Source organism: Olea europaea, unplaced genomic scaffold (genome assembly GCF_002742605.1).
Source record: "Olea europaea var. sylvestris unplaced genomic scaffold, O_europaea_v1 scaffold911, whole genome shotgun sequence".
Classification (NCBI taxonomy): domain Eukaryota; kingdom Viridiplantae; phylum Streptophyta; class Magnoliopsida; order Lamiales; family Oleaceae; genus Olea; species Olea europaea.
Window position 1 is genome coordinate 140,968 of NW_019267589.1, and position 21,605 is coordinate 162,572.

The window sequence follows — 21,605 nt, forward strand, 5'->3', positions numbered from 1 at the left end:
TATAATGAAAACTTTTTATTTGGTGTAATTTAGAGTTTTTCTTATTTTTCATTTTACCCTTCATTTTGTACTACAACAAATTTAATTTCCTAATATATCATTTTTGTTATTTAATGATTTAATTTTATTTATAGTTATTTTAATTCAATTATTACTTTTATATTGTGATGTTTGATTTAATATATTTTTAAATTGTGTTATTAAGTGTAATGCTTCATTTAAATTATTTATAAATTCAAAATTTTAGTTAATTAAATATAATTTAATAATTTTTGTAGCCATATAATTTTTAATTAAGTAATTTATGAAATAAATTGATTGTTAAGATTGAAAAAAAGAAGGAAATAAAGGAAACATTGTTCATTTAGTATAATATTTGGTATAATAGATTTAAAATGATTAAATAAAATTGTGTAAAAGTTGCACCATTTCGATGTGAAAGTTGCACCATTTTAGTGAAGCCCTTGTTTGATCCACATTATTTTCATAAGAATGCATTTTTGAATAGTATATTGATTAAAAATGTTGTTAAAAAAAGGTTTTAAATTTTCATGTAATATTATTTTATTGAAAAATATGTGGTTAAAATGATGTCAAATCATTATTTGAGAATGTATTTTTTTGAAAGAATGTGGCTCCAACAGGGTGTTAAATCCAATCATGCAACATGTTCATTCGACTTGCCATTAAGTTTGACATTTTAAGATATGACATCCATCATTTCTATTGATTTTTACAACAATCTTTCATGTCGCTAACTAATTTTGACAGGAGATATGTTAAGAAGAGCAGAAGTGTTTCAGAACCCGGGTTTCAATCCAGGGCCAAGATGGCAATACCTCGGCCCTTGATCTTCAATCATGCGGGGCCCACGCGATTCACATCGAGGGCTGAGGTGAATGTTATAAAGAACAGAAGTGCTTCAGAACCCGAGATTAAATCCCGGGTTTCAATCCAGGGCCAAGATGGCAACACCTCGGCCCTTGATCTTCAATCACGTGGGGCCTGCGCGATTCACATCGACTTGATCTTCAATCACGTGGGGCCTGCGCGATTCACATCGAGGACCGAGGTAGAAACCTCGGCCCCTGGCTCCAAACCCTGGATTTTATCCCAGGTTAAGCAGCATTATTTCAAGATAAATGTGAATATATGTAGCTTAATTCAAAACTTTATCTATTGTACTTCAAATTCACAATTGTGCAGGGAGCATGCCATCGTTGTTTACACCTCGACAAAAGGAATAAAAATCTTACCGACAATTAGTAGAATTGCAGGTAAGGGAGCAAGAGAGAATTAGAATATCGGACTTTTAAGATGCTTGATTGGGTTGCATTAACCAGAAGAGCCCAAAAGTAAAATTTACACAAATGAGGTGAAGGAAATTCAAAAAATGTAAGAAACTAAATTTGCAAACATAAACTCCATTGTAGAGTAGCATATCATGTCTCATACAAAATCTTATTGCAATCGAGAAGAAAATTGGTTTTGCTGGGAATCACTTGGGACAAATACAGGAAGCTGACCTCCCCTCTGTGATCTACCCTGTTGATAGTAACTTGACGTGGAACTTCTCTGGGGACCGGTTGGCAATGAGGCGCCAGTTCTAGCCCCTCGGCTCAGCTGTTCGTTCATGAGAGGACCTCCAAAGAATATAGATTGACCTGCGTATGTAAGCTCAGCAGCAGTAGCTTGAGATGATGAACCAACATTTAGGGTGGCAGCAGAAACAAAGCGCCCTGCTTCTGGATCCCAAAATACTGATGATTTCACATTTTCAGCAATACCCAAATTGTTTTTCCTCGAGGGCAGCCCAGATTTGTCATCGCTAATAGAAGCTCCATTTTTTTCACTTGCTTTTGCAGACCTAGGAGATTGATTAGCTGATTCTTGATATATCGGATTAAAGTGGTCTATGTTTGAAGAATGCTGCTGCTCAACGGGTGAAGAAGTGAGATTTGTCGCAAGAGGACTGCTTAAGTTACTTATGCTGTGACCACGTGTATCAATGTCATCCCTGCTAGCTTGACTAGGCGGATATGAGGTTTTAGATGGGGACAACACTGATGCCCCTGCTCGAGCATTACTCTCGTAATATCCTTGCCTTGTACTCGTTGGAGAGCTTTTACCACTCATGGTGGTATTGGATAAATGATCAGCATCGTAATTATGATGTCTAGAACTTATTGGACGTAAAACAGATGACGAAGCTCTGGCCTTTGCACCAGCTTTAATAGCCTCGTGAGAGTCCAACTTCGCAAGCTTCCACGCGCTGATTCTGACTGGACGCTGTGGTCCTCGTCTCTCCTTGTCAGCTTGCACAGCATCTGGATCGACTGTGGAAGGTAGACGTCCAGGCTCAAGATGGGGAATAATTTCATCCTGTGTAGGAGATGCCAAAAAGCAAGGAATATAATACCACTTGGTAATATAGATACATATGCAGGAACAGATAAACGAGGTTAGAAATGTTCCCCTTTAAGTGGTATAATTGAGCCAACATAGGGCCTGTTTGAACCACATTATTCCAAAAAAATACATTCTTAAAGAATGATTTGACATCATTTTAATCACATTTTTCAATAAAATAATATTACACGCAGATAAAAAATGTTTCATTATTTTTTAACCACACATTTCTCATCAATACACTATTCAAGAATGCATTATTACAAAAATAATGTGGCTCAAACACCCCCATAGATGCATTTTTTACTTCCCATGTTCCAGTTGAAATTAAAATTCTACTTAATAGCAACAAAGGTTAAAAATAATAAAATGCTATCAGATAAATGGAAAACACGCTTTGAGTTAACGAATCAACCAACATGATAAAAACATTAACTCCCCTAGTAACCATGGAGACAATAAGAAACCAATACGACCATAAAATTTGTAGTTAAAAGTTGTACAAAATGGTTGAAAATGGAAAAGTTTGTCCTGCATCATACATATCGCCCCTAAGAGCAGATCCACATAATAAAAGTTAACATGGACAAAGAAATGTGGATTGGTCTTTCTTATATGAATGAATGCAAAATTTTATGATGACATACAACTCAAATCATATGATTATAGACGGTGCCCATTATAGACAAATCGAAAAGACAGAAACAAGAAAGTGCAACAAAAATTGAACCTAGTGCCTAATGTTATCATCAACCTACCTTCCATTAACATGTGGATTAGTATCTCAAATGATTTCCAACCCATTGTTTTCATTATCATTCATAATGCTTCATTACAACTACAAACAACTAAACTCTATTCCCAATAAATTAGTATCGTACCAAGATTCATCTTAAGCTTCTCATTAGGCAGAGGTCTTGTGCTAGAATCCTAGGGACGCAATAAAAAGCCGTGACGGGGTAAGTGGATAGATACCCACCTAAAGCGGACGGTAGATATGATATAACAACTTGGATATAGAGATAGGGTCTTTACAAAAAAAAAAAAAAAAATGCGCATTTTTTTATAATTATTGGGCTGCTTTTCTTAGTTTAGCAAGCCTTGTTTTCCTTTTGAGGCTATTGGTTAGGGCCGTTGATTTTTAGGCTTTTACCATTGATAATTGTTATGCTGCTTTTCATTGGACAATTGTTGAATTTTTTATTAAATTGGTTGGAATGTGATTAATTATATACAGTTTCATTATGTCAACTGAGAACACTGACTACGTTTGCATTTACTTCACTCTACTCTTCATGGACATTTCATTTCCAATTACTAACTGAAGGCAAAGGCGATTTGTGGGGGACATATTGATGGAAATCTTCAGCCACCTAATCAAGAGAAGGACAAGGAGAAGTATTTTGCCTGAAAAACCAAGGATTTCCGAATTATGGTCTGGATCATTGGTCTTGTTGATGTTCATATTGTCCTTAATCTCAAGCCTCACGAGTCAGCTCTTTCTATGTGGGAGTACTATAAGAAAATCTACTCGCAAAGCAACAATGCTCGATGACTTCAATTGGTGTTTGAATTAGCAAATTTTTCTCAGGACTCTCTTTCCATTGAAGATTATTATTCTGGTTTTCCGAACATTTGGACTGAGTCTACAAATATTATCTAATGCTTCGATATTACCTAATAATTTGAAGGCTGTCAAGCTGTGCATGAAATCACCAAGAGGGATCAATTTCTAATAAAATTGCAAACTGAATTTGAATCCACCTGATCCAGTCTCATGAATTGCAAAACGATTCCAACGTTGGAGGGCCCGTTTAGGTGAGTTGCTAAAGGAAGAGCAATGACTTATCGCTCGTACTTGTCGAGTGAAAAAAATGCTGTAAATAGATTAGGAAAATAATTTGTTTTTGAAATCCCTTAATTCAAGGGATTCAATTGTCTGTCTATCCCTTAATCATAGTGATTTGTTGAATATTATTCCCAAATTTTAGGCTGGTTTAGTTTCCTATTTTTCCTCATGTAAATTACTATATATTGCCGTGTATTATTAATGAAAAGTGACAATTTTCCTTCCCACATTTTGTTTCGTGGTATCAGAGCCATCGGCTCCTCTGGGATTTTTTTTCTCAGGCAGCCTTTATTGTTGCTAATTTTAGTTCCTTTTTTTTAGGGTTCTTTTCTAGCATACTTTAGCCAGTATTTGGCCTTAATCGTGTTCCTTAAAACCTGATCTGCCAGACTTAATCACCATGTTAACCTCCGAAATCACCAGAAACCCTGACCCATCAAAAGAATCCAAATTCTGTTCAGAAAATTGGAGAGCTCTAGACAATCTGGCCTTCTACAAATTCAATGGAAAAACTACCTCAAATGGTCTCAATTTGTCCAAATGTATCTCAAAGGCAAAGGAAGACTTAATCATCTTCTTGGAAAAGGACCTGCAAAGGATAAACCAAAATTTAGAGCATTGGATGAAGAGGATTCCATGATAATGTCCTGGCTGTGGGACTCTATGGATCCCATGATTAGCAACACATGCATGTTTCTGGCTACCGCAAGGAGATATGGGACTTCATCAACCACACATATTCAAAGGCCCATGATGCTGCCCAGGTGTACGAGATCAAGGTCAAGATGCAGCCACAAACAAGGAGACAAATCTGTCATAGAGTATGCAAACATATTGCAAAATCTGTGGCAAAAACTTGATCTTTGCTGAGTTTTTGATATGAAATGTCTTCAGGATGCTGTCACCTTGAAGAATTTCATTGAAAAAGATCGAGTTTATGATTTTTTGGCAGGATTGAATCCTGAATTTGATCAAGCTAGAGTTCAAATCCTTGGAAAATCACTCACACCAACCCTAGAAGAAACTATCTCATTAATTTGAGCAGAAGAAAGCCGATGAAGTGTTATGCTTGAACCACACACCACAAATGGGTCAACCCCTGGTAGCAAACCATCCGGAGAAAGGAAAGAATGATCTGCTCAAATACCCGAGTAAAGGAAAACAGTGGAAGGAAAACAAGGACGACCTCTAGTGCACCTATTGCAATAAACCGAGACATGAAAGGGTTAATAAGTGTTGGAAGTTAGATGGTAAACCTCCAAGCCGGGAATGGGGGAACTATGAGAGGCAGCAGAGACCTCAACCACACACGGTGGAGCAGCCCAAAACGGAGGAAAATCTCAAAGCAGGAGGATTTATCAGTGAAGAAATTAAACGGCTAAGAAGCTTATTGGAGTCTCTTGAAAAGCCTTCTGGAGCCTACTCTTTAGCCCTTTCAGGTAAGATTTCATTCTCTTTTTGCAACAATGCCTCAAACAAGTGTTATGACAATTCTGGGATTATTGACTCATGTGTCATAGACCATATGACCCCCACTCCTCAATTCTTTCATACCTATACCCCATGTCCAAGTAATAGAAAAATTGTAGCTGCCAATGGCTCTCTAGCTACTGTTGCAGGGTTCGGAGAAATACATATCACACCTAACCTTATTCTTAAACATGTCCTTCATGTACCAAAACTGTCAACTAGCCTTGTGTCCATTCAAAGGCTTATTCAAGCACTTAAGTGTTACGCTGTGTTTTCTCCTTCTTATTGTGTTTTTCAGGATCAGGGAACAGGTAGGATTATACTTGCTAAAGAAAGGAGCGGCCTTGAAACACTTAAGAAAGAAAGGAGTTTTTGTCCTTGCCTTCATCTTTTCTATAGTTACAAAAATAAAAGATACCATTTGGTTGTATCACTTACGTCTAGGTCATCCATCATTTAAAGTTTTAAAAATCATGTTTCCTCAGTTGTTCCAAGGATTAGATATCTTTGAGTTTCATTGTGATATTTGTGAATTGGCAAAACATACTAATGTATCTTTTCCTATCAGCAATAAAAGTTCTCATACTTTTTATTTGATTCATAGTGATTTATGGGGCCCTTCTACTGTAGCCAATGTCTCTGGGGCTCGTTGGTTCATAACCTTAATAGATGATTGTACTTGGGTAACATGGCTCTTCCTTCTTAAACAAAAATCCGATGTCAGCACTATTATACCTACATTTCACTCACTGATTCAAAATCAATTCAGGGTAAAAATGAAAAGGTTTAAGACAAACAATGTTCAAGACTACTTCAACCAAAATCTATCACATTACTTTCAAACACAGGGTATTATCCATGATTCTTCATGTGTCAACACACCCCAACAAAAAGGGGTAGCTGAAAGGAAAAATAGGTATTTATTCAATGCTACCCGAGCTTTACTCTTTCAAGAAAATATTCCTAAATCCTACTGGGAGAGGCTGTTCATACTGCCACGTACGTCATAAATAGGCTTCCTTCAACGATGTAAGAAAACAAAAGCCCCATGGAGGTACTTAATAAATTTTATCCCCATTTCCGAACCTCTAATGGACTCACACCTAGAGTATTTGGGTGCACTGCCTTTGTTAATGTCCACAACCAACATAGAGGCAAACTAGACCCTCGAGCCATCAAATGTCTCTTCCTTGGTTACTCATCCACTCAAAAGGGGTACAAGTGTTACAATCCCTCATCTAGCAAATTTTATATTTCGGCAGATGTTACCTTTACTGAAAAAACACCGTTTTTTTCCAAGTCCTCCCTTTGAAGGGAGTTATCAATGATGGAAATGAGTACTTGTGAGTCCTTCGAACCAATTAAACATCTTGACTTACCTCAGGTCTTAGATGCTCTAGTCTGCGTCGAAACCGAACAAACCACATCCGAGTCACCCAATCTTGTCACTGAACTCAAGTCTCCTCCTCTCCCAACCATTGTCAATCATGATCTTCTAAGTATTACTCAGGTGTATTCAAGGAGAAAGGCCCTCCCAGAACTAACAAAGCTCCAGGAATCCAACTTAGACTTTGACAATGAGATCACCGTAAGAACTAACCCACCTTTACATACACAAAATGTTGAAACATCCATTGATTCAATAGATGACCTGGATCTCTCTGTTGCTGTTAGAAAAGGTATCAGAGAATGTACTAAACAACCACTTTACCCACTATCTCACTATGTTTCACTTAAAAATTTGTCACTAGCCCACAAAAGGTTCATTGTGAGCTTAAACACCATTGCTATTCCTAACACTGTTTTTGAGGCATTTTCAAAAAAGGAAATAGAGGGACACTATAAGAGAGGAAATAAATGCATTAGAAAGGAATAGAACATGGGAGATTGTTGATAAACGGAAAGGAAAAAACATTGTTGATTGCGAATGGATTTTCACATTGAAATAAAAAGTTGATGGTTCCCTTGAAAGATATATAAGGCACAATTGGTGGCTAAAGGGTACACTCAAACTTATGGGATTGATTATCAGGAGACTTTTGCACCAGCTGCAAAAATGAATACAGTAAGAATTTTATTATCATTGGCTGCTCACTATAATTGGGAACTCCTTCAATATGATATTAAAAATGCATTTCTTCATAATGATCTCGATGAAGAAATCTTCATGAACATTCCACCGGGATTTGAGGGGGACACAATTAGAAAGGTATGCAAGCTTAGGAAGGCTCTTTATGGGTTAAAACAATCCTTATGGGTTAAAACAATCTCCTAGAGCATGGTTTGGAAGATCTGCAAAAGTCATGAAGGACTCAAGGATGTAAACAAAGTCAAGGTGACCACACTCTGTTCATCAAGCATTTGTCTACAGGTGGAATAAGTGCACTTCTAGTCTATGTGGACGACATCATAGTGACTTGAAACGATGAAAGAGAAAAACAAGAATTGAACCAAAGGCTAGAAAAAGAATTTGAAATAAAGGAATTGGGAAAATTAAAGTACTTCCTTGGCATTGAAGTGGCATACTCTACACAAGGAATATTCATATCTCCACAAGAGTATGTAACTGATTTGTTGACAGAAATCGAGAAGATTAGGCGTAAACCAGTGTCTACACCAATGGATCCAAATCATAAATTGGGAGAAGCTAAAAAGGAACCAGCTATTGATAAACGAATGTACCAAAGTTTGTTGGTAGACAAATATACCTTGCTCACACTCAGCCAAATATAGCCTACTTCGTGAGTGTGATCAATCAATTCATGCATGATCCTAGGGAACCTCATCTTCAAGCAGCATGCAGCGTACTACATTACTTAAAAGGCAGTCGGGGAAAGGAATTTCGCTCAAAATGAACAATAATCTAACTCTGGAAGCTTATTCCGAAGTCGACCATGCAGTTTCCCTATTAGATAGGAGATCAACTACAGGGTATTGCACTTTTCTTAGAGGTAATTTAGTAATATGGAGAAGCAAGAAACAGAATGTGGTGGCAAGAGTTAGAATTCAGGACTATGGCTCAAGGATTGTGCGAACTACTTTGGCTGAAGATCATCCTAGATGATTTGAAAATCAAATTGGAAGGCCCTATGAAGCTCTATTGTGATAACAAGTCAGCTATCAATATTGCTTATAATCTTGTACAACACGATAGGACAAAGCTATTGAAATTCATAGGCACTTTATTAAAGATAAATTGAAGGAAGGATTGGTGTGTATGTCCTATGTTCCTTCAGGACGATTATTAGCTGATGTTCTAACAAAAGGGCTTAATAGCTTGAGTTTTCATGATCTTTTATTCAAGGTGGGAATGGAAGACATCTATTCCTCGGCTTGAGGGGGAGTGTCAAGTGAAAAAAATGCTGTAAATAGATTAGGAAAATAATTTGTTTTTGAAATCCCTTAATTGAAGGGATTCAGTTGTGTGTCTATCCCTTAATCATAGTGATTTGGTGAATATTCTTCCCAGATTTTAGGCTGATTTAGTTTCATATTTTTCCTCTTGTAAATAGCTATATATTTCCGTGTATTATTAATGAAAAGTGACAATTTTCTTTCGCACTTTTTGTTCCAGTACCTCTTTAGAGTAATATCAGAATCAAGTAATGTTGCACAAGGGAAATTCAAGCATTGGAATACGTCTAGTGTGCAGTGTTATAGGTGTAAGGGATTTGGTCACAAGGGTCTTCAGTGTCCCAAAAGTATGCAAATATTGTAAGAAGCTTAGACATGTTATTAAGAAATGTCAAACTCGTCCTCCCCACAAGATTGGAGCAGGTTATGTTGCTCCTGCCGCTTTCGCCTCCGATTTTGCTCAGCCAGGTACTTCCACTCAAGTTCCATCCTCTCCCAACCCTTCCCAAAACTCCATTACTCTTGAGATGATCCAACAAATGATTATTTCTGCTTTATTTGCCTTAGGTGTCTCAAGTAATACATTACCACTTGGTTATTAGACTCGGGTGCTTTTAACCATATGACTCATGATCCTTGGTTACTTACTAATCTTAGATTGTATAGTGGACCTCTTCATATACACTGCCAATGATAACACTTCCTATCTCGACCACACCAAATTTACCTAATGTTTTAGTCTCTCATAGTTTATCAACTAATCTTACATCTATTGGTCAACTTGTTGATAAAAATTGCACCGTGTCTTTTTCTCCTTGTGGCTCTTACGTAGGATCAGATATCTAAGAGGATGATCATGAAAGGGCCTAAGGAGGAACATCTCTTTCATATTTCACCAAAGCCTTTTCCACGAAAACCAGTTTCGTCTTTTCCTTTTTGTTTGTAATGATGCTGCTACTTTTGATTTTTTTTATTGGCATAAGAAATTTGGACACCCCAATTCGAATGTGTTACTACATTTGTTCAACTCCAATTTGCTTGGTAATAATAAAAATTTTGTTTCGAGTTTATCTATTTCTCTTGATTGTGCCTCATGTAAACTTGCTAAGAGTAAGGTTTTACCGTTTCATCTCATGATTCTCATGTTTCGCATATTTTCGATATTGTTCAGAGTGATATCTAGGGTATAGCACCCGTGGTATCGTATGCTCATTGTGAATATTTTGTTACATTAATCGATGACTAATTGCTTCACATGGGTTTATTTTCTTCGTGCAAAGAGTGAGATTTTCACTACCTTTCATGCTTTTCTAGCTTTTATTGACAACCAATTTTCCTCATCAATCAAGATCTTATGATCTGATTCGGGAGGTTAATATATGTCTAATATATTTCAATCTTTCTTACAGACCAAATGTACTATTTCTCAGCGATTTTGCCCTTTTACTCCCAACAAAACGAGGGAACAAAATGCAAAAATTGTCACCTTTTGTACATGTTCACAGTTCATCTGATTGAGTTTTCTGTTCCCACTCGTTTTTTGTGTGAAGCCCCATCTACCACCATTCATCTTATATATCGATTGCCGTCTCCCACTCTTGGTAATGTTTCTCCATTTTATAAGCTATTTGGTCATCATCCCACATATGCTCCATCTTCGTTCCTTTGGCAGTATTTGTTTTGTTCATTTACCACCATATGAAAGGACAAAACTTACACCTAAATCCGTCAAGTGTGCATTTCTAAGATATGTTGGGACTCAAAAAGAATATGTATGTTACGATCCTAAGACACATCTTAATAGGATCTCTCATAATGTTGTTTTCTTTGAAAAACAAACTTCACTTCAGAAATTGATATTTTTCCCCTGTATTCTCTGTCTTGCTTGATTTTTCTACAAAACTCTCTGGTACAAGCCGGGTTTGGTTTACACACAGGCATGCTGTAGCAATCGAAAAAAAAAATGTTTTACTTCGTTCTAAAATAAAATTTTCCTATAGGACTCAAATATAATCTGGGTCATATTATTATGTTGCTACGACACTTCCTAATAGTCCAAATTAAACTTTGGTCACGAATGTAAAATTCGGCAAACTTGATTTTCTTAAATTTTACAAGGTGTTAAAATCGCTATTAACCGACAAAATTTTATGTTAATTTGGTAACATTATTTTTCTTACGACACACTTTATTTTAATACTACCATTTTTGTTTCCATTATGTAATTTTTTTTGAAATTGGACAAATTACTTGCATGTTTCATCATCCATCATTTATGCTCCAACTTATCATTTTAATAAACTTCCATTTTTGTCAATGCCATAACCCCACTTAGCATATTAAATTTCAAAAATGTTAATTGTTAACTACCAACCAATTTCATTTCCATAAACTGCCATTAGTGTTTAATTATCCACAAACCAATACCTTTTCCATGAACTACCATTTGAAAATCAATTTACAAGTTCCATGCCAACCGTCACTTTCATTTAAAATTTAAAAACAATAACTACCCATAATTTCTAACGGCACGTCCATCATTCAAAATCCACCAATTATTTTCACTTAACATTTTAACTCTTATCTAAACAATTTCAATTTCAACCTACCCACCAAGTGCATTTTAACATCCGCTTTTGCACTGCCATGAAACCGTCTCTTTTGTTTTAAGTTGTGAGTTCATTTTCAAAGCTGAAATCTCAACTTCTTTAGCCACGCTCTCTCCCTATTATACTTATGCATCAAATTATTTTGCCCCTTCTTCCATAGACAAAAAGAACTTTGAATTTGAAAATTTCTAAAGAAAAGGGCAAGACGTACACTGCATTTTAATCTTTGGACACGAAAGGATATTTCAAACTCCAAGCATTAAGGTAGGGGTGTTTCGGCACTTATGTAAGTGATGTAAGATTTATATATTTTCGTTTGCATTAAATGTGTTATTGTGTTACTCATGATGGAATCACCGTTTGGTGGTTTAAACAAGAGATGATTATGACAAATGAAATGGGGTTATAAAAAACCTAAGAATAAGCGGACTGACTGATCACCAATTCGCTTGAAATTGACGGTGACACAATTGACCAAAGTTTGCATTTCTGAAATATATATTTTTACCGTTTACTTAAGTGTTTCCTACTGAGTATTATTTATAGTAGCCCCTTCTAAAATTTTATAGGTTAAGATCGAGGCATGGTAGTGGTTGGCCTAGTGACAAGTGTTCAGCGATCTGAAATGCTTTCACTTTATAGTAAAGATTTCCATTTTGTAAATATTTTATGGAACTTAGATGAACTTTTAGAAATGCTTTTTAATGTTTATTTTGTCCCATTTTTAGACAGTGCATGTTAACAAGAATTTGAAAGTGTTGGATTGATTTGTATGAAGTTTTATTTTATGCTAGGTGGAAATTTCAGTTTCTGTCCTTCTAGTTGAAAATAGCATAACTTGGGCTAAAGTGCATGTTTTAAAGTGAAATTAGTTGAGTTTGAAAGATCCATGAATCTTCTAATTGTAGCCTTTGGAATTTCCTCAAAATATTATCTAGAGAAAAAGTTATGCTCATTTTAGTAAACTGCGTCGTTGCAAATCCGAGTTTTCTGTCCAGCATTTTAGAGCAACATTTTCTTGCTTCAAACGTTATTGTCAAGACCCCAAAATTTTATATGTGGTACATATATGAATGCTTTAGTCCCTGTAAAAATTTCATAAATTTTAATAGACATTCGCTTGGTCAAATATATTATCCTTCCACTGTAGTTAAATCCATAATTATCGATTTGCCTTCAAATCTTTTACAAATCGAATTTTGCTACATCTACCTAAGTTTATATGGATAACTACCTTCCATTATATTTTATATATTTAAAAAAAAAAAAAAGGATTTGGATTTATAAAATACTTTAGCTAGCGTCAAAGGGGTCGAACCAAAGAAAGAAACGAATATTATTTTAACGCTTCGGTTCCAAGAATTACACATGCTGTATTGATCACGGCTCTCGAGCCTCTTTCTCCAACGGCTATCTCCCCAGGCCTTCCTGATCCTCCACGTATGGCATTAGATTCTTCATCAGATGATCTTTCGCCTCCTGTCACTTTTTGTTGCACTTCACGTGTTCCATGACCTCTAGATAGGATAGCTTTTCTTCCCATAGCTATATGTCTGCTACCCTTTACTCCATTTCCATTCCTACCTCCTATAGACAAGCTATAGAACAAGAGTGTTAGCAACAAGCAATAAATGCAAAACTTGAGACTCTTGAAGCCAACCAAACTTGGAATGTGGTGCCATGTCCCCTAACTCTAAACACATTGGGAGTAAATGGGTATATTAGGTCAAACTTCGTTCTAATGGGTCTCTACATCAAATGGATGTAAAGAACGCATTCCTACATAGAGATCTTAAGAAAGACATTTTTATGAAACTTCCATCTGGTATGCCTCTTCCCTCAACTAACTTTATATGTAAGCTTTAACACTCCTTGAATGGTCTTAAGCAGGCTCCTTGAACAAATTTTAACAAGTTTCGTCGCACTCTTCTGGATTTCTCCTTTATTCAAAGTCAATATAACGCATCTCTATTCTTTCAAGAGAGTACTAATAGCATCGTCCTTTTAGTATATGTGGATGATATCATAATCTCTAAATCTGATCATTACCTTATTTAGAAGTTTCAACAGCATCTTCACTCCGTTTTTCGTATGACAGACCTGGGTCATCTCACTTGCTTCCTAGGCTTAGAAGTTCATAATGCACTGCATGGTATCTTCTTGAATCAAAATAAGTATATTCAAGATTTGATTAAGTTGGCTCATTTATTTGAAGCCTCCTCTGTTGATACTCTGTTGGAACTTAATGCTAAATATCAAAAAGATAAAGGCAATATTCTTTCAGATCCTACTCTATATTGGAAGTTGGTTGACAGTCTCATCTATCTCACTATCATACATCCGGGTATTTCTTTCGCAGTTCACACTATCAGCAAATTCATGGACACCCCTTGTCATCTACATTTGGTAGCTAACTGAGCAGAATGTCCTGATTCTTGTAAATCTACTATTGGGTGGTATCTCTTTCTAGGTAATGTTCTCATTTCCTGGAAATGTGAGAAACATGATTGTGTTTCTAAATCCTACACTGAAGCTGAATATCGAGCTATGTTCGCTGCATATTCTGAGATTGTGCAGTAGCATGGTCTTCTCGCAGAACTTGATTTTTCTCAAATTTCAACCTACATCTCTCCACAGTGACAACACTAGTGCTATTTACATTGCAACTAATCATGTATACCATGAACGCACCAAACAAATCGAAGTGGACAGTCATTAAATCCGAGACGCCTATGATTTCAAAGTTGTTCTTCTCCTCCATGTTTCCACCAGTCAACAAGTTGCAGATATCTTCACCAAGTCTCTGAATCATCTCCATAAATTTCTCGTCAACATATTGATGCTCCTAGACCCACCCGTTGGGGTTGTAGAGGCGCCATTTGGGTTTCCTTATATGGCTTAGACAAATCACATAAAATCAGGGATTAATTTTCCTTTTTGTACAACTAAGTTTTCCTTGTACATCTTTGTAAATTCTAAATGTATTTAAGGCAATGAAACGAAAGGATCATCGAACAAAATTGGCATCAAGATTTTGACCTCAAGCTATAGCTTTAGAAGAGTAGTCGCACTGATTGATGCGTAGCATCTTCGCACTCGCTCCTAGCTTTTTAGGAAATTTCTATTCCTTCTAGTACCTAGCTTAGCACTTCTTTGAAAATCCTTTTCTACATTTTCCTTTATCAATAAAAACCTTATGCAGATACTATTACCTATCATATGATCTTTCAATATAACTTAAAAAACATAAATAATATTTCTTTTTTTTAACTTTCTATCCATGATTGGAGTTTATGAATAGACTTCAATATTAAGCCCTTGTTAGAGCCCCATTATCCTGTAAAAATGTGTGGTTGAAAAGTAAGAAAAAGTTTTAGGTTTACACGTTAAATTATTTTATTAAGGAATGTGTGGTTGAAAATAAGTTTGGAAAAAAATGTATTATTGAAAAATGGGGCTCAAACAAGGGCTATATCTCCTAGGATAAACTGAACTAAATCCATGAGACCATGAATTGATACTCAACTATCCTCTCCCATAATCTTGTAATATGCCTTTGTTTTTTAGACAATAAAAATTACCAAAGGTCAACATTACAATATAACTGAAAGGATATCACACATCTCAATGTTCAAAAGAAGAATGTATACAATAAACTTATTTTCTGTGAGACTTCACATTAATAAATTTTTCAAGCAGTACCAATAATAATGCTCAATAGTAGGACCAACATGTATCGACATGGACCCGATATAGAAGCACCATGAATATCTTTTAGTTTTGCATCAACAATCTTTCCCCCTTCTAAATCAGGAACTTTACAGCTCACAATCCTTACAATACAATGTGTCATATGTTGCTAACAGTTCTCTTCTTCACAAAACTTGATCCAAAAAGATAAAAATTAGAAACAATGGTTTGACAGAAATAGTTTAGTTGCATATTTGTTGGACCATATTCCTTAGGAAAATATCAACATGAAAAATAATGTCTTAAAACTCAACAGTTAACACCATAAGGATAGGTCATTACTCTATTTCATATAAACTCCTATAATCACCTTAAAGGAATCAAGTATGTAGTATAAAGAGATAACAATACCTGATGATCCATAAATATTCTAGGGGGAGTACACCAAGCACCCTTATATTGCAGCCCCTTGCCAACAGAGCTTCTTCCGCTGATGGCAGTAACAGCAGAACTCGTTGGTGAAGATGGCAAACTTTGCTGATCTCCTTCATCTACAGAAGGTCCAGGAGGCTCAGTTTGAGTCCTCATAGCAACAACATACTCATATGTTGTGATACCCTACAAAAGAAATTGTAGTATGAGTGCTACAAAATTAAACTTTTCCTTACATGCACATCTGCGCACTTAAAATGCACATACAAACACAAATGCACATCATACGGCCATAACACTAGCACACATATAGAGAGACAAATGACAGTCAAAAACACGTACATGTACATTCATAGCGAGAGCAACTAGATTCGTACCTTTCGGATAAGGATTATATGGAAAAAGAACAATTCTCCCAAAGGTACCATTGCAAGCAAAGAAACAGCTGTACAGAGCGCCTGTAACAAGATAAATAGTAAAATTGAATCTGTACAGGATAAAGTTCTGTTGGCATGAATCTGGCTTCTGTATGTTCTCTTAATGGAAAAAGATGGTCAGATCTATCTTTTATTTCTTTCACATAATTCCTAAAATCAATCGAGTGGAGCACCAAGGCCAGTCTTGATAATGAATTTTGATCTCCTAACTCACAGATCTAAATTACATGAGCAAAAAGATTCATAAAATATTGAAAATTAAATTATTTCGTGAACTAGAGATAGATGAATCACCCAATTTTACTTTTAACAAAAAGTAGTGTAATATACCACTACTGTAGCGAAAGGCGGACGAGAGAATCCATCTCCAAGCCTTGCAGTTATCTGATTCTCTGTAGCCTTTCTCTCAATAAAGCAGCGAACAAGGACTGCAATGCCCACCCCACATTCAAAAACAAGCTGGCAAGTAAAGCCAAACGTTATTTAGAGACAAATGGATGGGGGAGGGGAAGAAAACCTGACAGAATAAAGCTATTTTGTATAAATCTTACCCAAACAAGGCTTGCAGCCATTAAGCACACAAATGTGATATAGTTTTTTCTGCCCACGCAATTATTCAACCACTGCTAGGATGAAATGCCCCATTGCTATTAGCCAAGAAACAATAAAACGCAATATGTTTGTATTGCAGAGATGATTGCTCATTATGAAAATGAGTAACAGAGAATAAATAGTAATCACGTAGGTTTTATTCATTTCAAGACAAAACCATATATTTCACTTCTATTGTGATAGACCTTCTACTATATTCATTTTGAGCTTCCCAATCACAATTGAATCTCAAACTTACTCGGCAATGATGATCAAATCCATCAACACATTTGTCACAACTTCTACAGTGTTTGCTGAACTTGCGCACCTAAGAAAGAAGAAAGACTATGGAAAATATGCATCTTTAATTGATATACATGCAAAAGAATGTTCAGATGCTGATAACAAGAATATCAATAGGTAAGGAAACAAAGAAACTTAAGACATAAAAAATGGCATCCTGTATGAAGAAAGCTTGGATCAATGCTTTGTTTATCTGTTTCTTTCTTTTCAGTTAACTTTGAAAAAGAGAACAGGAAGAACAAACACGAAGGTGTAAAGGGCTAGTGTGCCTTGCTGCACTGGCACGAAATTCAAGGATTACATATTGAATTTAGTTAGGCCTAGAATTTATGATTCTACAGAACCACCCATACAATGATGCTGAAATAATGACACAAGGGCAGCATTAATTATATTTGAACCATGAAGAATGCTCTCAGAAGTAGTAATAGAATTGCATACTTGTTCTTATCATACTCCAAATATTCCTTCACCTATTCCCTCTCAATTTTACCTCATCTCATATCATAAGGTAATAATTTGGCATGCATGGTAAGTAGTTTCAATAGGGGCTACAGTGGCAGATCAAACGGACTATGGAACCCCCCCACCCCCAGCTCTCTAAACTTTCATTCTTCAAGGATAAAGTCCAGATGTTTTAGACTAGCAGTTCCATGTTTCAATTAAATCACATCTACTAACTTTTTTCTCACTTCTATAGCTCTCTCACTAACATGTACCTTTTCTCTTTTAAAATTCCAGAAAGAGAGAATTATAGCTCCATAGTTTTGCATGTGTCAACAAAAATAAGAAAATGAAAATACAGATTTCATATTGTGAACGCCAAAGAGCAGCTTGTTTTATTTTCTCAAGTTTGAAATTTGGTCTTTTAATGAAATAAAACATGGGGCTCAAAGTGGGTTTCCAAACAAGCATTCATGGTGACACCAATTACAGTAACAGATTTTTTATTTTTTTCGCTGAAACAAGTTAAAGCTAATGGTTCAGACCATTTACATTTTAAAAAAAGTATAGTAAACTGATTTTCAATAATGAGATTTTCGATAATGTAACTCTGACTGGCTATGATAAGAAATATATAGTCATTTCCTAAATCCTGATTATTTATTATGCCTTCCACATAATTATAAATAAAAATTTGTTAAACTGTGTACCTCAGCATTGCACAATGTGCAGAATAAAGCCTCCTCCTCACCATTTTGCTCTGCTACATGATCTTCATCTTTACGGCAATCTTCTGTCACAAGACAACAACAAAGAAAGCCTCCAATTTTCGAACAACATCCTGCATCATGCCTGTGAGATATTTCTCCATTCTTTAATTCCATCTTGCTTGGATCCTCAGTGGTAGATATATCTAATCAAAACCATAAAACTATCAACAAAAACTGGAAAAATTGCTCTAATGTGGAAATTTCAAATCAAAGTAGTCCGCTTCCATCAAAAAAGAAAAGAGAAAAAAACTTCTAGTGCAGTCACGTCATAATTCTTAGGGCCTTGTTCAAGTATCTGTCCAGAAGGTCCAATAATGGTGCACTTGTAGGTTGTGCAATAACTCATATTGCGAGTACAGTAAATATCCTTGATGTTCCAATCAGGTACTGTATCTGATCATTTTATTTTTCACTTGTAAAATGGTTGAATTGCTTACCAGGCACCTCTGTTCCATTATGTGATCGATAAGTAGATGACTTATCACCTTCAATGAGAATTCCAGGATCAGCAGGATTAATAGCTGTGCACCTTGTGTAAAGTATAAATACAGACAGTGCCTGGAAATATTAATTACATTGAATAAGCAGCAGTAACGCTTCTATCAACCAGATCATGACGGGATTCTGCAAAAATAACAAAAAGACTAAGCACAGATTGCACTTACCAGGAAGGAGTAAATGCCCATTGCAAAGTACTCGTAGATGTCTTTCCCAAGAAATGGAGCAAAAAAAGCATAGAAAGCAACAGATAACAAGAAAAAAACTGTTATAGCCACAACCTGCATTGCAACAGAAACAAACAGAAAGATAAAGTGAGAATGGGCCTGCAAGGCTCAAACCTAATTTACTAATTAGAAGAAAGAAAATTATACTATAGAATACTCTTAACTATTTGACATAAAATGAACAATGAACTGGAATTTCATGCTTTGACCTTATATAAATGGGACTCAAGAATTTTGATGCAGCGAAGGCGATAATATTACTATCTCTAAAAGAATATAGCAGGATCAGAGTCCCAGTATAAGCTAATACATGAAGTCTGATTCAAAGGAATCTGCAGTGAGCAAATAATGCCGAAACATTGCATTAAAACCACAGCTATAATGGACTGGCAAGGTGTATTCTTGGATAATAAAACTATAGTTTTTGAATTTCAATAACCCAGTAAAATAAGCAATGTGATACAATGGGAAAACCAATCATTAGCCTTCATGCTTTAGATGACCTGGAGCAAAACTCTCGTGAAGCAACAATCTTATTCCACTAACAACACAAAAATCTGAAGGACCAGTTCTCAAAACTGTAGAATAGAAATAGTAGAGTATAGAGGGCCAAGCATTTTTAAGTTTTTCCTAGTATTTCATCTTTTGTACATATTCCATTAGTTTGTCAATTGTGGGGAAAAAAAAAAATTACCATGCAACCTCAGAAAAAGAAAACTATCCATCAACATCAAGTTAACTTGATTTTAACCTAAGTTGCTCGATCTCAAAATAAGTAAATCATACTTTGAGCAATAATATGTGCTAGTTGCAACACTAGCTCTTTCAAGTTTTCAAATACACAGTATTGAATATTTTCTCTTAGTATTTTATTTTCATTTTTGTAACCAAGTACGAAAAATTAACACATTGTAACCCGGACTTGAAAAGTAATAATTAATCGTTAGAATCCCAACTACAGATTAAAAAAAAAAAAGGAAAAAAAGAACCCACATTTCGAAATCAAATACCCACGAGAAATTTTCCGAATTTCCAACGGTTAAAACAAGAAGCTGAAAATATCGTACCTGAAAGGAGTGAGCGGGGAGTTGCCATCCGTGACGTCTAGCCATTGTCGACAACCAAGTCAAAAGGTCGATATCATTTACAGTTCAAATATCAAAATTTGGCAAATCCCACTCAAGAAAAAGGATGAATGTGAATAACTGAACAAATGGCTCAATAAATATCAATTTTTCTTTCTATTTCTAGCATAATCACAGAGGCATTATACTCAGATGAACTACTTCATAATTCAATGCTGATTCAGATGTTAAGAACCCAGTGTAAGACGATCCATCTACTACTTCAAAGCTATAGAGCTTCTGCAGTTCGATTTGTGAATCAAAGAACCATGTGGAAGAAGAAGAAGGAGGAGGAGGGTTCCTTGCAACTGCTATTTTTAGATTCTTTTTTCACCGCAGCACTGCTATTATTTTCTGTTAAATAGAACGATAAAAGGAGGTCATGAAAAGAGCCGGATTCCTTTTCATTTTTTATCTTTTTGAGTTACTAATTGGTCCAATAATTAAATGAACTACTTTCCAAATGGTATGTGTGTTTATTTATTTACAAAAGTTTCAATATTTTACTTTCAAAAATTTTGTTACTTATTATTAAATATATAGGTCGATTACACAATATCATACCGTTTATGATCACAATCATAGACTATTCACAAATTTCACAAGGTCACAATTATAATGACACAAATTCACAACTACAAATTTACTCGTTAATCACTCATTTTTAGGACACTTAATATTTGATGATCACAAATTATTTATTTTATAGATTATAATTAGCCAAATAATTGATCAGAATTATTTTTATCTTATCCCACACTCAAATGTCGCTACTACCATAACCATCTTCCCGTCACAACTTTTCAACCTACCTCCATCCCATATCATTTCACCATCGTCACCACCATTCAAACCATCGTCACTACCACTTCTTCAATCAAACTACTATCACAGTTACCACTGACACCTTCAAACACCACAAAATCCACCACTACTATCTTTAAGATCAAACAGACAAGCAAACTCAAATCCCTATAGCCACCTCACCACAACCCCCACCTTTGCAATCAAACTACTATCACCACCACCACCTTCTTCAAACACACCTCAAAATCTACCAAAGAGAATTATCGAATAAACAGACAAAAAGATAAAAAGAAGTAATTAGTGTGACAACCTTCTCAAATAAAATCCAATTGGATTGAAATCGCGTCAAATTGAAGCATTTTCCATGGCCAACCTCATGCGCTGCACCTTTACCTTCTTTTTTCAATTTCTGATATTCCTCGTCTCCGACACATATTAAGTGGCGATGATTCCTTTGCAAATTGTGGTTGTGAGTTGTGGGTTGTGGTAATGAGATGAGCAGGTAGGTGGTTGTGGTGGGAGTAGTGTCAGCGGGCGACGATGGTGTAGTTATGTTGGTGTAGTATGAATTGTGCCTCGGGAAAATAGGTT

At 35.7% G+C, this 21,605-nt stretch overlaps 1 protein-coding gene across 1 annotated transcript; it reads right to left on the minus strand.

Annotated features, from left to right (window-relative positions):
* Positions 1–1,304: 1,304 nt before the first annotated feature.
* Positions 1,305–20,582, minus strand: LOC111392275 (protein S-acyltransferase 21-like). Its single transcript, XM_023017577.1, has 10 exons — positions 20,151–20,582; positions 19,024–19,137; positions 18,796–18,916; positions 18,299–18,501; positions 17,101–17,169; positions 16,802–16,873; positions 16,581–16,709; positions 16,191–16,271; positions 15,793–15,999; positions 1,305–2,382 (listed from the first exon to the last, which is right to left on the minus strand). The coding sequence occupies exons 1-10, from the start codon at positions 20,193–20,195 to the stop codon at positions 1,462–1,464; spliced, it is 1,962 nt and encodes a 653-aa protein (XP_022873345.1). The 5' UTR covers positions 20,196–20,582; the 3' UTR covers positions 1,305–1,461.
* Positions 20,583–21,605: the final 1,023 nt, after the last annotated feature.

Bases quoted from the DNA above. Each gene is read 5' to 3' on its own strand.
- LOC111392275 (XM_023017577.1), bottom strand. From the start codon at position 20,195: ATGGCTAGACGTCACGGATGGCAACTCCCCGCTCACTCCTTTCAG. The intron at 18,917-19,023 runs GTAAGTGCAATC...TAATATTTCCAG, and splicing joins TGGGCATTTACTCCTTCCTG to GCACTGTCTGTATTTATACT. The intron at 17,170-18,298 runs GTACACAGTTTA...CTTCTTTCTTAG, and splicing joins GCACATTGTGCAATGCTGAG to GTGCGCAAGTTCAGCAAACA.